Source organism: Asterias rubens, chromosome 21 (genome assembly GCF_902459465.1).
Source record: "Asterias rubens chromosome 21, eAstRub1.3, whole genome shotgun sequence".
In the NCBI taxonomy this organism is placed as follows: Eukaryota; Metazoa; Echinodermata; class Asteroidea; order Forcipulatida; family Asteriidae; genus Asterias; species Asterias rubens.
In genome coordinates this window covers 2,630,275-2,644,491 of record NC_047082.1, presented here as the reverse complement: position 1 = coordinate 2,644,491, position 14,217 = coordinate 2,630,275, and the positions used below count along the sequence as shown (strand labels likewise).

Genomic DNA, 14,217 nt, shown 5'->3' with positions numbered 1-14,217 from the left:
AACGCTATGCAAATTTTGCGAAATACGTCGGGGGGGGGGGGGGGGGGGTGGGGCCAGGTAAGGCGATCATAATGTGAGTAGAGTAGTGTAAAAAGTTCTATACTCTCTGATGTCATAGACTAGGAATATTGTATTTGATCCTTCATCATATCTATGGATATCATCTTGCACACTTACCCTTGCATCCTGGTTATCTTTGTAGACCAGACCAAAGTAGTCCTTTTCCATTAGGTCTAGATGCTGGCATACCTTGTCTAGGATGGCTTGCCCCTTGCAACGTTTCTGCAGAAAATAAACAATGGTAGTTCCGAACTTAAATCCAAAGTATTCAATAATCTATTATTATTATCAACTACATGTAACAGCTTACAATCATCATAAAGTTAATTAAAAGCTTGTTTGAAAGTTCTCTCTGATTTAATTGTCTTGTAAAATCAATTCTGGTCCGGTAAATATTTTGAGCTTTAAGCTCAGTTTTAGGGTTTTAACCTCAACTTAAAGTCCTGCTCAGCCATGATTTTAATTCAAAAATGGTAGAAGAAAAAAAATGTATAGCGAGGTTTATCGTAGTCCTAACGAATAGAAAGATTAGGCATATCGGAGGCCTTCGTGGGAGAGTGCTGGTGGGGGCAAGCAAAACTCTGTGCCCAACGAGCCTGCACTGAGGTCACGGTCCGACATACACTACACCGTGTAAAAAAATCACACTGACCATAATGGAAATGCCCATATACAGTATTAAAGCCCATCCTAACTTGTGTTATGTCTGCGCTGCTTTGCTTAGGTCTTGTGAATATTGCCAATCTTGACCTACGTATTGATGGAGATGGTTGACCTGGAAGACTTAAGTCTTTTGCCTGATCAATCCTGTATCAAAGTGTATGTCAAATCCAAAATCCTTCCACTTAAAGTATATTAAAAAAGAGGAATCATTTAAAAAAATGCACCAATTTACATCAGCGCTCAAATTAGGGGCGGGGGGGGGGGGGGGGGAGTCCACAAGATGCCAGCTTGTATGGCCAGAATTTAAATGAAAAAAAAAAACGACTACGATGTGTAACAAAGCACGAATCTCATTTGTATTCTCAGCAGAGTTGAAGGATATTTATTAGACTCAAAGTCAACATTTGAACGAAAACACAAGACTGCTGGACATCATACGAGTTTACTTGCGGATATAAAATCACATTCCCGCATTGAGCCAAGATGCAATGTAAATAAGGAAATAAAATGGAAACATGTATTCATGCATGTATGCATCGCTTAAATTTCAAGACAGTGGACACTATTGGTAATTGTCAAAGACCAGTCTTCTCACTTGCTGTCTCTCATCATATGCATGAAATAACAAACCTGTGAAAATTTGAGCTCAATCGGTCATCGAAGTTGCGAGATAATAATGCAAGAAAAAACACCCTTGTCACACAAAGTTGGGTGCTTTCTGATGCTTGATTTCGAGACCTCAGTTTCTAAATCTGACGTCTCGAAATCAAATTCGAGGAAAATTACTTCTTTCTCGAAAAGTATGTTACCTCAGAGGGAGCCGTTTCTCACAATGTTTTATACTATCAACCTCTCCCCATTACTCGTCACCAAGTAAGGTTTTATGCTAATAATTATTTTGAGTAATTACCAATAGTGTCCACTGCCTTTAAAAGGGCAAGGGCACCCTACATGTATGTTATTGTAAATTTCTACTGGAGCATTTCAAGGGCACCAAGGCAATGACCAGAGAGGGAGCATGGAGGCAATCGCCTGGTATTTTAAAGATTTGGACAACTAAAGTAAAAAGTTCTGACTAAACTGACGCCACACAATTCTACCAGAAATTTACACCTATCTGACCAATGCAGAGAAAAACCTTGGACCCTATACCAATTTGTCAAACCCTGGTCTAATATGACAAGCTTATCGATGACCAAAATGCATGGAGCAAATTTAGGTTATATCACATTGCAAGGGCCTGACAATGCCATAGGGCCACTGATTTTCCGCGATCGCGGAAAACGGACGGAATTCGCGGAATCCGCCCTTTGAAACGGAAAACGGGATTTCAGAAAATTTGATTTTTTTTTTTTTTTTTTTTTTTCTTGACGCCAAAACTATTGAAATTGCATTCTTTATTAAGATTCTTTTTGTTAAACTAAAAAGGCATCAGAAATCAGACCATTACAAAGTACGAGATCGTAACTGTGGATCATTCTGTTCTACTTCACACCATCCTCAATGTTTACACACATGATGTACACACGTTGTTAACATGGTTAAGCGAAGGGCATTATTCGCGGCACGTTTTAAACATTTTTTGTTCACCCAAATTGCATTTTCTCCCTCTCTTTTACCAACAATAATACACAAACTAGCTTACCTATGATCTATAAGAACACATACAATGTTTTTTCATCTCGGAGAGGTCTAAAATAAAACCGTAAACTGTCAACATTCTGTCGCCAAAGCGAAAACAAAATGGCTGACATTTTGTTTGTGGATGGAGAATGGTCACGTCCATAGACTTGTTCCCAAGTCTTTGATCATGCTGAAACAGCGCCCTCTTGTGGATACACTCCTGTCATTAGCCTACAATGTGGCTGATGCAGAGAATCAACTGCAGTTTTAGACTTGGAATCAAGTCTATCTCATCATGTGCATTGATACTGCAGTCGCAGTGCAACCTTTTTAGAACAGCAGTATACAAAATAATCCACAATTATAAAAAAAAGTATTTTTTTGAAATTTGTCAGTTCAAATGAACATTTTACGAAGTCAACAGTGCAACTTATCTCAAATTGATTTTTATAAGTGTGTCCCTGGGTATTAAACAACCTTTTATCTAATTAAAAAAACATGAAACGGAATTTTTTGTGCCTGAAACGGAATTCATGTTTTTGCCAAACGGAATTTGCACTTTTCTGAAACGGAAAATCAGTGGCCCTAATGCCAGCACTGGTAGTAATCTGACCTTTTCAATCGCAGTTCGCTTGAGTGATTTTAATCTCTTGTCTGTACCAGACAGGTCTCATTTTTCATGTATTCTTACCCTATCGCGACTCAAGCTCATGACACGAATTAATCTCAGCAGTTTAAGTGGACATGTATTTAATCCAGCAAACAACGCTCATTCAAAAACAGCATCACACAAACGAGTGCACCATCTCATGTGTTCAAATATTAAGTTGGCTGTAAGTTTCAAACAATTACTGGTTGTGTCACCAAATGGCTGTGGTAGAGTCCTTTTACTAAACCAAAATTTGAATACAATCTTTCTGCGCTGAGTTTAAAATAATGACAACTATGAAAACAAAAACTAATGTGCCTACCCTATTTAACTAGATTGTTTATCATAACTACTTCAGAACACATCCAATTGAAAACACGGAGGAATGTGGCAGCTCTGACTGTGCCAACATCCGTTTCCCTTTTGTAGGATTGTTTAAAAGCAATGTGTATTGTTTATTTTAATGTACTTTGTATTTTATTGTTTGTACTGATATCATATTGATCTCTTTCTGAGTTTCCTCTTATGAATAGGCCTACATTATTTAAGAGCATTATTTAAAATAATTTGGCACAAAAATATCATTTCCAAACAACCAATCTTGAACAAACAGGATAATTGAGAGTCAAGAACTTGACAAAATGCTTTGAATTCTGCAGGAATTTTTTAGTCTGTGTTTATGCAACCAAATTCTAAAGGAAATTTGAAAACAAATTAACAATGGCCTTCAGATTATGGTTTATAGAACAACAATTCTGGAGTCAAATTACAGTCAACACGAGACAAATTCATAGCAAGATAAAATTGTTGTCCCCAGTCAAAGAAAATATTGCTTCACTGATGCACTGGAAGTCTAGCATTGAAGCCAACAATTTATCTGTAGGCCTACTATGAGACCACATATTGTGTTTAGTACCCAGTGCTGTCTTGCATACACAGGCTGGAGTATACAGCGCATAATATAATATAATTAGCTTTGATGAGAGCGTCCCTGATCTATGTGAACAACACATACACAGTGACAGATGCTCCATAATAAAGTTTGTTCAACCTACTAGGTTCTGGGTTTAGTCATTCTGGTTTAAACAAAGTCTAATTTGTCAATTCCTAATTACAATGTTCTTCCCAATTGGATTGATTAGGTGATAATGAGTACAGTATACATTCAAACAATGAAATTATAAGCAGTGCTATGGAATTAGGGATGGACTTTTCATTCAAACCACAACAAGAATTTGGGTCTTTCTTCTTTTGTGTTTACAAAGCAATTGTGCAAACGAAAAGATTTGCAAGTTTGCATGTCTACATTAATTAAAAACAAACACTGAAGTTGAAATGAAAAATTATCCTGAGGAATAACAAATTTTCTAATGAACCAGTGTATGTAAACACATCAGAATGAACAAACACAGGTCTCTACTCTACATTTTAGAAAGTACTAGGGCACCAAGGCATTTTCTCCTCTGTAATGGGCACCCTATGAGGAAATTGTAAATTTCTACAGGAGCATCTTAAGGGCACCAAGGCAATGAACAGGGGCATACGACTGTGTTGCCTCTGTGCAGTATCAGGCCTGCAAACATTAAAGAGTCAAATCTGATCTTTTGTGGCACATTGTAATACACTGAGCAAGTCTCTCAAAATATTCAAACATCTTGGGAAAACTTGGACTCCTCAAACGCTTGAAGAAAATTTAATGGCCCACTTCACTGGGTCCAAACGTTCAAATACATGATGCAAGACTTGCACTGACTACTAAGTGATGAAGCAAAATGGACACACCACTGAGCATGTAATGTGCCAGCTCTAATATAAAGACACTTGGTTTTTTGCCATTGTGGATTATCTATGAGTCACCCAGTTCTGTTTGTGTCTCTCTATACCACTAAATCTTCAATCATGTCCTGGATTCATTAAAAAGATGTATGTTTGCAGTGCATACATGTGCCTACAGCATATGTGTGCTATCTTCTACCTTTGTTTGTCCACTGTCATAATAAAATACTCTTTAGCTGTGTGTTGCACAGTATTAAGTAGATACCCTCATATAAAGTGTACAGTTTTAATAGAATGTGTGCAATACGTGCTACCATCAGGTATTTCATCATCATAATTTGGTTGTACAATTTCTTTTTCTCAAAGTATATTAATTCTAGTGTTCCACATTAACTCTCAATGTATTATAAAACATTTAACACCAGAAATACTACAAAAGGAAAAATTACAACTATAAGTTGTTTGTTGAATTTGTCTTTTTAAAAACAAAAAGACTTTTGCACCACTTTGTATACATAGTGTTCTAAAATATTTATATTCCCCCAATTTAACGGAATGAAAATCTCAATTCAGTTCACTTGTGTATCAACCCAAATGTAGTTCAAGGTTCAACAAAAAGCAAAAATCATCAATAATTTTAAGGCAAGCCCGCCAACACGACGCATCATTATTAATGTAGACAACATCTGCGTAAATTCCAGTCATGTTCAATATGCCACATAAAAACTCAAGGTAAATATTGTAAATTACATTTGTTGGTACACAGCAAAACAAATCCAGACTGCAGCTGGAGTGAGTTTGTTATTTACCCAAGAGTCTGAGCAAGCTGTATATGCAAATGGGTCAAGGTTTTAAAAACAATCTTTTGTTGTGCACAGTATAGGAGCAGCTTAGGCATAATTGGCATCATGTACACACATGTGTACATTGGATATGAGCAAACATTGCAATGTGCATGGAACAGTCCACCAATAAGAGCTGCTTAAGAATTTGGTTTATGTCAACAAGTCTTCCAATATGGAGTCCATTTTAAGGTGTGTCTCGAGAGATTGTTGACTGGTTTCATTCACACAGGGATCTCATCTAAGCCTTTAATCATTCGGACGGAATGTGAAACTTACAACTTGTCAAATAATAGCTAAATTGCACACCCACACTTCATACAGAAAACCCTAACTAATGAAAAAACCATGCAGTTTCTATCTGACAGGGCAATTGGATATATTCAACTCTCAAAAACAGCCAGAAACATTCCAAACTTGTGTGGTTTGAAATGAATGTGGTGTTAAATAACTTTTGTGCTTAGTGAGACAGCTAGGCACCTAGAAATATCAGAAACACAATGGTGCATTGATGTGGCCAATTTCACTGACTGAAGTTTTGTCCGAGTTGTATTCAGCTTCGTATCATGCTTTGAAAATTGTCACAAATTTTGACTGAGAGAGTGCAATACAGCTATTGTACTTTTGAATTTTGGCTCCAACTTTGAGAACTTGCACTTCTGTCCAAGACTTTTAACTGTTATGAATGGGGAAGGTTCAGCTTTGTTTGGTAACGAGCACTTCATTCCAAAGTCTGAATGGGACCATTTTGTGTTGAACAATAGCAGAGACCAAGGGAACCACATCAAGATGTTATGGGTGGTTTCTCCTGAGAAGAATGACAGGTAATTGCAATGGTGAATTCCCCCCAGTATTGTTCCCTAATCCACTGTCTTTGCAAAGGACCAGAGCCCAAGCAATTTCACAAAGCTGTTAAGCAGAAAATACTGCTTCCCAAACTTCTTTGCTAAGCAAAAAATGAGTTGAGCTCCAGTTGCAAAAATGTAAACTTTATGGAATTGTGGCTGGTAACCAGTTTCTGAAAAGCAAGAGCTTTCTTTGCTTAGCAACTTTGACTCACCTCTACATCGCATTCAAACTTGGTGTCATCTAGCAACAATATAGTGACTCTCTGCATTTTGCCAGAGTTGGACGCAGTCCGTTCAGGGGAATTGGAAGTGGGTCTTGTTCTCTTGGACTGCTGCTGTCTACCTGTTGGTTGTGCAGGCTGCCTTTCACTGGCTTCCTGTATAAATTAAACAATAACGGATCACAAACATCTTAACAACATGAAATATCAATAAAATTTCTAACCTTATTTTGCAAACGAAACACTTCCATAATAAAGAACAAATGGGGAAAACCCTAACCCATGTCTTTGTTGACATATTATGTCAGGCCTCGAACTTCACTCAGTCTTTAAGTTAGGGGCACAGCAACTTTCCTTCGATAAGGGGCACTCTATGAGGAAAATGTTAATTTGTAGTGGAACTTTCCAACGTGCACCACAGCAATTGCTGTGTGTGCCGTAGGTTATTTCGAGTCCTGTTATGTTATCAATATCAGTCATGGTTTTTTTCTTCAAATTTTTAAGAAACTTCATTCAAAAATTTTCAACTTCTGCTCTAAGCACCCTTTGTTAAACAAAAGTAATAATAAATTGTATAATATAAAGAAAGGTTTGCGGTAACACCATGTAATGACTATCTCTAATGAGTTGGGGTGGTTCTGAAAAGAACTGTTGGTTTCAACTTGACGTTTCGATCAGTATGCTCTGATCGTCTTCTGGAAGAAATTGTATGTTTTTAAAAATATGTTTAGGAGCGTAAGATACGTTTGATATTATTTTACCAAACGGCTCCATCTTGTCAATTGCATCCGGTTGGAGAATAGTCATGTGGGTTAACATGTCAGCTCTTTATAACATTGCCTTAGTATTCAGCACATAGCAACCTTCATGTTGTAAGCTACATAAATAACTATCTCTTTACCCAGACAAGAATCTTACAGGAGCACATGTGCTTGAGGTAATGGTAGATCAGGCCTGATACTTCACGGAGGCAACGGAGGCGATTGCCTCCGTTGCCCCTTGCCATTGCCTTGGTGCCCTTGAAATGCTCCAGTAGAAATTGACAATTTCCTCATAGGGTGCCCTTTGCCTAAAAGAAAATATGGATAATCGACAAGCAGCCATTGGCAAGGTTTTTGGTTGTATTTCAATGCTGTATTTGCATCATCAATTGAGCGTCTACACTACAAGCCTTTCAGATCCACAGGGAAAAAATCAATAGTCTAAAACTCACTGCAATTTTCATCTACCTCAACAGATCAAAATGTCAAAGCAATTTATTACATGCTGTTACTTTTGTTCCTTTTTTAGAATTGTGACACTTAAAGTGTGCAGGCCTGATACTTCACAGAGGCATCGAAGGTGATTGCCTCCATGCCCCCTGTTCATTGCCTTGGTGCCCTTGAAATGCTATAGTATAAATTTACTCATTGAGTGCCCTTTACCAAAGAGAAAATGCCTTGGTGCCCTTGCCCTTTCAAAAACGAAGCATACAGGCCTGGTAGATCATGAGTACATTGTAAGTACAACACATCAATGAAAACTCCATTATGTGTTGGCCTTATACGTATGCAAATGTATGGCTTCAGGGCATAGACTCAATATTGGTTCCTCCAGTAGTACACAGTGCTTTCAACACGTTTAGTAGACCATTTTATGATATCTGAGCAAAAAAAGGCACAAACCTTCCTTATACAGTGCCTATCAAGAAATAATTTCAAAAGAAAAATAAATGGGGACCAGTAAAAATTTTGCTTTTTCGGCCAATAACCCTTTTGCAGGACAGCAGAATTGTTTTGTGCTTTTCAGCTCAGGGCCAAATTAAATAGAGCTGCTTAACACACAGCTAGTCAATGATGCCACAGGTGCTATGGCTGGTCACCTTCATCTGGTTTATTGGCAAATGGATTTTTGCTTGGCTACTATTTATAAAATAGAGGTTTCACAAAACCATGGCAGTCACTACATTAATATGAAAGGTCTCAGCCTTGATGTCAACTAAACTTACCCCATCAACATTCCAACTGTTGTAATGTGACAAAAAACAGCCTTTTCTCATAAGAAGTTATGTCAAAACATGAATGAGTTCGAGAACAACTTAGTTTCATATTGCTGATTTTACACAACAAAAAGTAGCAGAGCACAACACTACAAATACTGGAACAGAATTACAAGCCAAAATACCACGTCACATGTACAATTTGTGACTGGTTGGTATCCCGAGTCATTTATGGGAAGCAATACATTGTTAGGCAATGTTTTCTGCTTATAAGGAACACGCTGCCTTGGATCAGATGAGTTGGTCTATAAAAAGCGTTTGTAACCCTTTTTTATAAAATGCACATAAAATGCATATGGTTGGAAAGATGTTGTTAATTAAAGTAGAATACAATGATCCACACAAGTTTGCCTCGAAATTGCGTGGTTTACCTTTTACTGTGCGAACTAACACGGTCGGCCATTTATGGGAGTCAAAAATTTGACTCCCATAAATGGCCGACCGTTTTATTCGACGAGGTAAAAGGAAAACCGTGCAATTTCAAGGCATGTTTGTCTGGATCATTGTATTCTACTTTAACAACATCTTTCTACTCATATGCATTTTATAAAAAACTGTTACAAACTATTTCAAAGACCAACTCGACCGATCCAGGGCAACGTGTTCCTCTAAGAAGAACTATGAAGTTGGGCCCCAATTACAATAAACACATAGCTAGGGCTTTCTGGAAACGAGTGGAAGTCACTGTAAGTAATTTTGTTGAGCAATGTTGAACAAAATCTGGTTCTACTTACTTGTGAAGTTTGCTGATCTGTTGGATCTTGATCTGATGGTATATCCTTTTTACTCTCGGAAAAATCCTGGCTCATCTTTGGTCATGCAAACTGAACAAGAATTCACAGAAGAAGAAATCATTAAAAGGAGTGCACTCAGCTGATTGTGCAGTTATGGGGAAAAGTTAATCCTATCTTAAGTACCTTACATAAAAGGGGGTCTCACTCACTCTAAAACTTTTCAATAAGAACTTGTCTGAGCATGTATGCCAGTTCATTGATAGGTCTAGACACCCATCTCCACTAGTTAAGCCTTGGAATCATGCATTAATATAAGGCACTGCACTGAGGGAATTAAATTTAGGAAGAAGACGGCATGGGTGCCTGCATGCACAAAGTATATTGGATTGAGGCAATGATTGAAGACAAATCACAAGTTTTGCATGAACGTTTTTATTTTCTTAGATTTTTAGAGGAGATTGGTTATTATATTTTTCATTATCATGAAAGTCTTCTAATCTAATCATCATACTAAATGTAACCAATCCCCCCCAAAAAACAACAACTTATTTGTCAGCGAGGGTCTCTCTATACCCCTTAGTCTTTGTACACAAATCTATTCCAAAACTCCCATCCCACAATTCACTGCGCGCATGATCCTATTGAGGCTTATTACAGTTAACCAAATCCTGCTTTAAATCCGTTCCTTCCTTACAAACTGGTCTTCAGACGCTACCACTCACAATCTGGCTGGCAAATCACCATCCAATCCAATTCTTACCAAACTACATTGCTGTAACTTCCTCTTTGAGCGCAGAATGCCATACACAACTTGACTGAACACTCAGTATTTCACACAGTGAAACTGATTGCAAACAATGTCATTTATAACCACAACAAACACCAACTATATTTAGTTTTTGTCCCCTTCTACAATATCCTGTTTCATTTTCCAATTTTAAACCAGAAACCAGAGCACTGACAGTTTTAATTTGAACATTAACCACGTGATAATAGGATCATTTTCACACAGTACTGTGCCAAGTGCAGTTATTCAATCCCTCTCAAGCTGCCAATTTACATCGTCCCAGGTTGAATGTATCAATAATTCCCACGAGGTTCAAGGTCAACTATATCTCTGTATTTCTGGTTGCCTGTGGCTATTCAACCATATCCCGTCACACACCATCAGATGCCATTCAACACAGGCTGCTGCATGTTAGCTTTAATGTGTAGTGCATACAAGCTCCATTTTTTTTCTCACTGATGCGATTGGGAACGCTTTCTCTGCCTTCTAGGCATATGATATTTAGGGAATAAAAGCTGCCATGGTAATTTTAGCAGTTTTCCCCAAATGTGAACTCAAGAGCATGGGGCCCATCATGCAAAGAAATTTCAAAATTGTTTTGTTTGAAAGTTCAAGTTACAGTTCCTTTAAACTAAATGTTATACTTAACTTTTTCATTCTTTTTGACTAATGGAATGCTTTCATTTTCCAAACACTTTTGAACAGGCTTTGGAAAGGAAAATGACGAACAGGCTAGAATCTATTTGCAGTGTTTTCCACCAATTCAGAAAATTAATTCATCCACCTAAGAATATATACGGCAACAACTTGGTGCAGACACTCATATCGGTATTAATTATCATGATGTATCAAAAAAACAAAATCATTTATTGCTGTGGCCAAAAAATGTAAATGTCTTTTTTTCTACCAGCAAATGCAACTCTTCATGGTTACAGGTATTCTTCATATTGCTATACTTGTAAACAACATCATAAACCATGTAACTCAAAAAGCTCAATAATGTGCAAATCCCTTGAATTAAATGATGATGATGAGAAACGGAGAAACAATGTTTGTCATGTCAATGAACAAGGAATGTGTTCTACTGTTTTCCAATGTCGGGATTGAAGTGTGCGAATCTAATAATTTTTCTTGGGTGTTTATTTATATATATTGTTTGAAATCCCATTAAAACGATTGCATTTTGCATCAAACATAAACTGAAACACTGTTTCACTCCGGGATTTGGTAAGTTTTGTCCTTTTTCTTCAAATTATTTCCTCAATGGTGTTTTGAGTGTTATGAAAGGATTCTTCCTCCATGATTAGACATTGAGGATCAAGTTTGTAATCCTAGCTGTGCCATGGTTTTCAAAAGTGGTAAAAATGGAGCAAATCTGTTGACTAGCTGTCAAAATTGTAGGATTGACCATTTCGCCCTGTTTGTTGTTTCGAATAGTTATTTATTTCTTCTTTACCCTGGGGAAACCTCTCAGTGAAACACTGTTTTTCAGAGGTGCGTAGCAACTACATAAAACACATTAAAATTTAAAAATGTATTAATATAAAAATATACGTCGTAACCCTATCAACTGTGGCTTTATTGTCGAGAGGAGGGTTACGCTATCGCAACTAGAAATGGCTGCGCTTGAAGGTAAATTTTACCCTCTTTATAAAATAGTCAGTGTTTTTAGCAACACTACTACACTAGTAATTATCAGCAAAACCATTTGATTTTCCAGAGAGCTCTTGGCTTCGCCTTCGTTTGCCGTTGCCAGGAGGCATGGCATTTTGGGCACTGCACGACACGATTCACGAACCAGCACTGCCACTGGCAGGAGAGAAAATGAACAACAAGCAGTGACAAGCCCCCCCAAAAAAAAAAAAATTGTACAAAAAAAACTTGCAAAAAATGGAGTGGTATACTGTATCTAGCGCTGGACGCGGTTGCTGGTTTTAAAATAAAAGAGAATGCACTACACGCTCAACTCAAAGCATGATTCAGGCAAGCCTACAAAAATACAATGCACTGTGCATGCATTCTACCCGCATTGCAAAACCAGCCATGTATATGCACACAAAACCCCAATGACCAATCCCCATTCTTTCACCACACACATAGCGTCTACTCGCACAGCAACCCACCTAAAAACAGAGAATGCAATACCCAATACTCCCTAAAATTAAGGTAAAATTCGAGTAAAAAATACATGTGAGACAGACATTACTTCCTACCTTTTCATTAGTAAATTTCCAGCGTTTATAACGCAGCTAACCAAGTATATTCCACGGTAATATTGTTCCAGACAATTTACATTTTTGGATGTCTAGAGCCTGGTACACCAAACGCCATATGAACGCCAAGGATAGGTAAATAAAACCGCAGCACCAAATTTAAATCAATCCGCTATACCTTATTTTTTTAAAATTTAAATAACAAAATACACATTTTCTGTCATAAATATAGTAACAGCTTCAAAATGAGAACTGATTACAGTAATTAAGTCAAATTAAACACATTTTATTCAAAAGAAATTATTTCAAACAGCGTTTTGGAACTACTTGTTGATGCGGATGCATTTATTTTAAATGAGTCTGGACTGGTGCTCGGCCCCAATAATAATCCGTGCATGCTGTGCACACGTTATTTGTATGGTGACAACCTCGTATGCAGGGAATGATTAATTCATCAACAAAGTAAGGAGGGAACGACCTTATTAAAAACGAGGTTGAAAACCATTTAACAGGTGTAGTGTGTTTGGGCCCGAGGAACGAGACGGGAACTAGACACAGAACAAGCGCGGTTTGCGCTGTTTTTGCACTTTTCAAATGCAATCGAGGCGAGGTCGTCTGCTACACCCGAAACTCAATTTGACTGAGAGAGGGCCCACTTTGGCATCAAGGGTTTAAATTTTTTGCAAAGTTAGTTCATTTCATTTATTTAAAAACATATTCACCTAGTATACAACTGAACAACAAACAAGTTTTGGATTCTAAAAAATGAAGGAGATAATAAAATTATGGGAATGAGATCAGTGGAAATATAAATTCTAGCATCCCTTCTCAAGTTTCATTTAGTAGCTTTGAAACTTCTTTCACTCAGTTTCATCAAAATAATTATCGCTCAAGTGTGAAACGACCGTCTTCAACAATTCAACTAAAAAGCTTCAGTTTAAAACTATAGAATTAAAAGTATTATTCGTCTGTGTGAAAAATAAACAAGATTTATTTTTTAGAACACCAAGCTTTTGTTACAAAAAACCATGGAGCATAAACTAAAACAAAAGGCCTAAAAACGATGCAAAAGTTTCTTTTTGCAAACAATGATTGGTGTCTCTTGCTTTAAGTTTTTTAGGTTGAAATGAACCGAACATTTATTGGCAACTATTGCACAAAATAGTACAGGCAACTTTTAATTGGGTAGTACTTTTTAATATTTTTTCTATAGAACTTATAGTGAACTCACCTAATAATATCGGCCCTCACCTCACAAAGTCGCATTGGAATGGTTTGCTTTTTTCAACTTAACGGTCTATCTGAATAGCGCCCTCTATTGTGCAGTACCATGGTTTATTGGATTTAACTTGTGCATAGGTCCTTTTGCTTGATAAGGAAAGCAGTTTGTTACAGCTAATTTTATGAGTGAACATTTCTGTAGTTTGTTTGCAAGACTTGAGGAAAACTGTCAACAAAGATGCTTGCTAATGAATATACAATGTACACCAGAAACACCGAGGTGAACCTCTTCGCCTCTAACGGTCAACTGAATGGCGCCCTCTATTGTGCAAAATTAAAATGTCTTCATGTTTTTCACAAAATTTGTATTTAAAAATAATAATATTAGTTCGGCTCCAACTCAAATTAAATTCAGTATTATCTTACACACATACAATACTTTATTCTTTAAACAATATTGTATTATTGTATAATTATTGTATACTAAAAATAGCTTCTAAGTTGTCAAAAACTGCAGTAAGTGTGCAACAATATCGAATTGC

The 14,217-nt window shown here is 37.1% G+C and overlaps 1 protein-coding gene across 7 annotated transcripts in view; it reads right to left on the bottom strand.

The window, feature by feature from the left end:
- LOC117304389 (band 4.1-like protein 3) overlaps positions 1 to 12,579 on the bottom strand; it is a 63,761-nt gene extending 51,182 nt beyond the window's left edge. For 3 of the 7 annotated variants that reach the window (XM_033788812.1, XM_033788816.1, XM_033788815.1), the window contains exons 1-4: positions 12,455 to 12,577; positions 9,455 to 9,544; positions 6,674 to 6,838; positions 178 to 282 (exon numbers count right to left, since the gene is read on the bottom strand). In XM_033788812.1, coding sequence (XP_033644703.1) covers positions 178 to 282; positions 6,674 to 6,838; positions 9,455 to 9,529 — 345 coding nt within the window. In that variant the 5' untranslated portion in view covers positions 9,530 to 9,544; positions 12,455 to 12,577. Of the gene's footprint in view, positions 1 to 177; positions 283 to 6,673; positions 6,839 to 9,454; positions 9,545 to 10,214; positions 10,269 to 12,454 lie in introns of those variants that run through there. The other 4 variants (XM_033788814.1, XM_033788817.1, XM_033788818.1 and 1 more) reach the window with 3 other exon arrangements.
- Between the last annotated feature and the right edge of the window lie 1,638 nt (positions 12,580 to 14,217).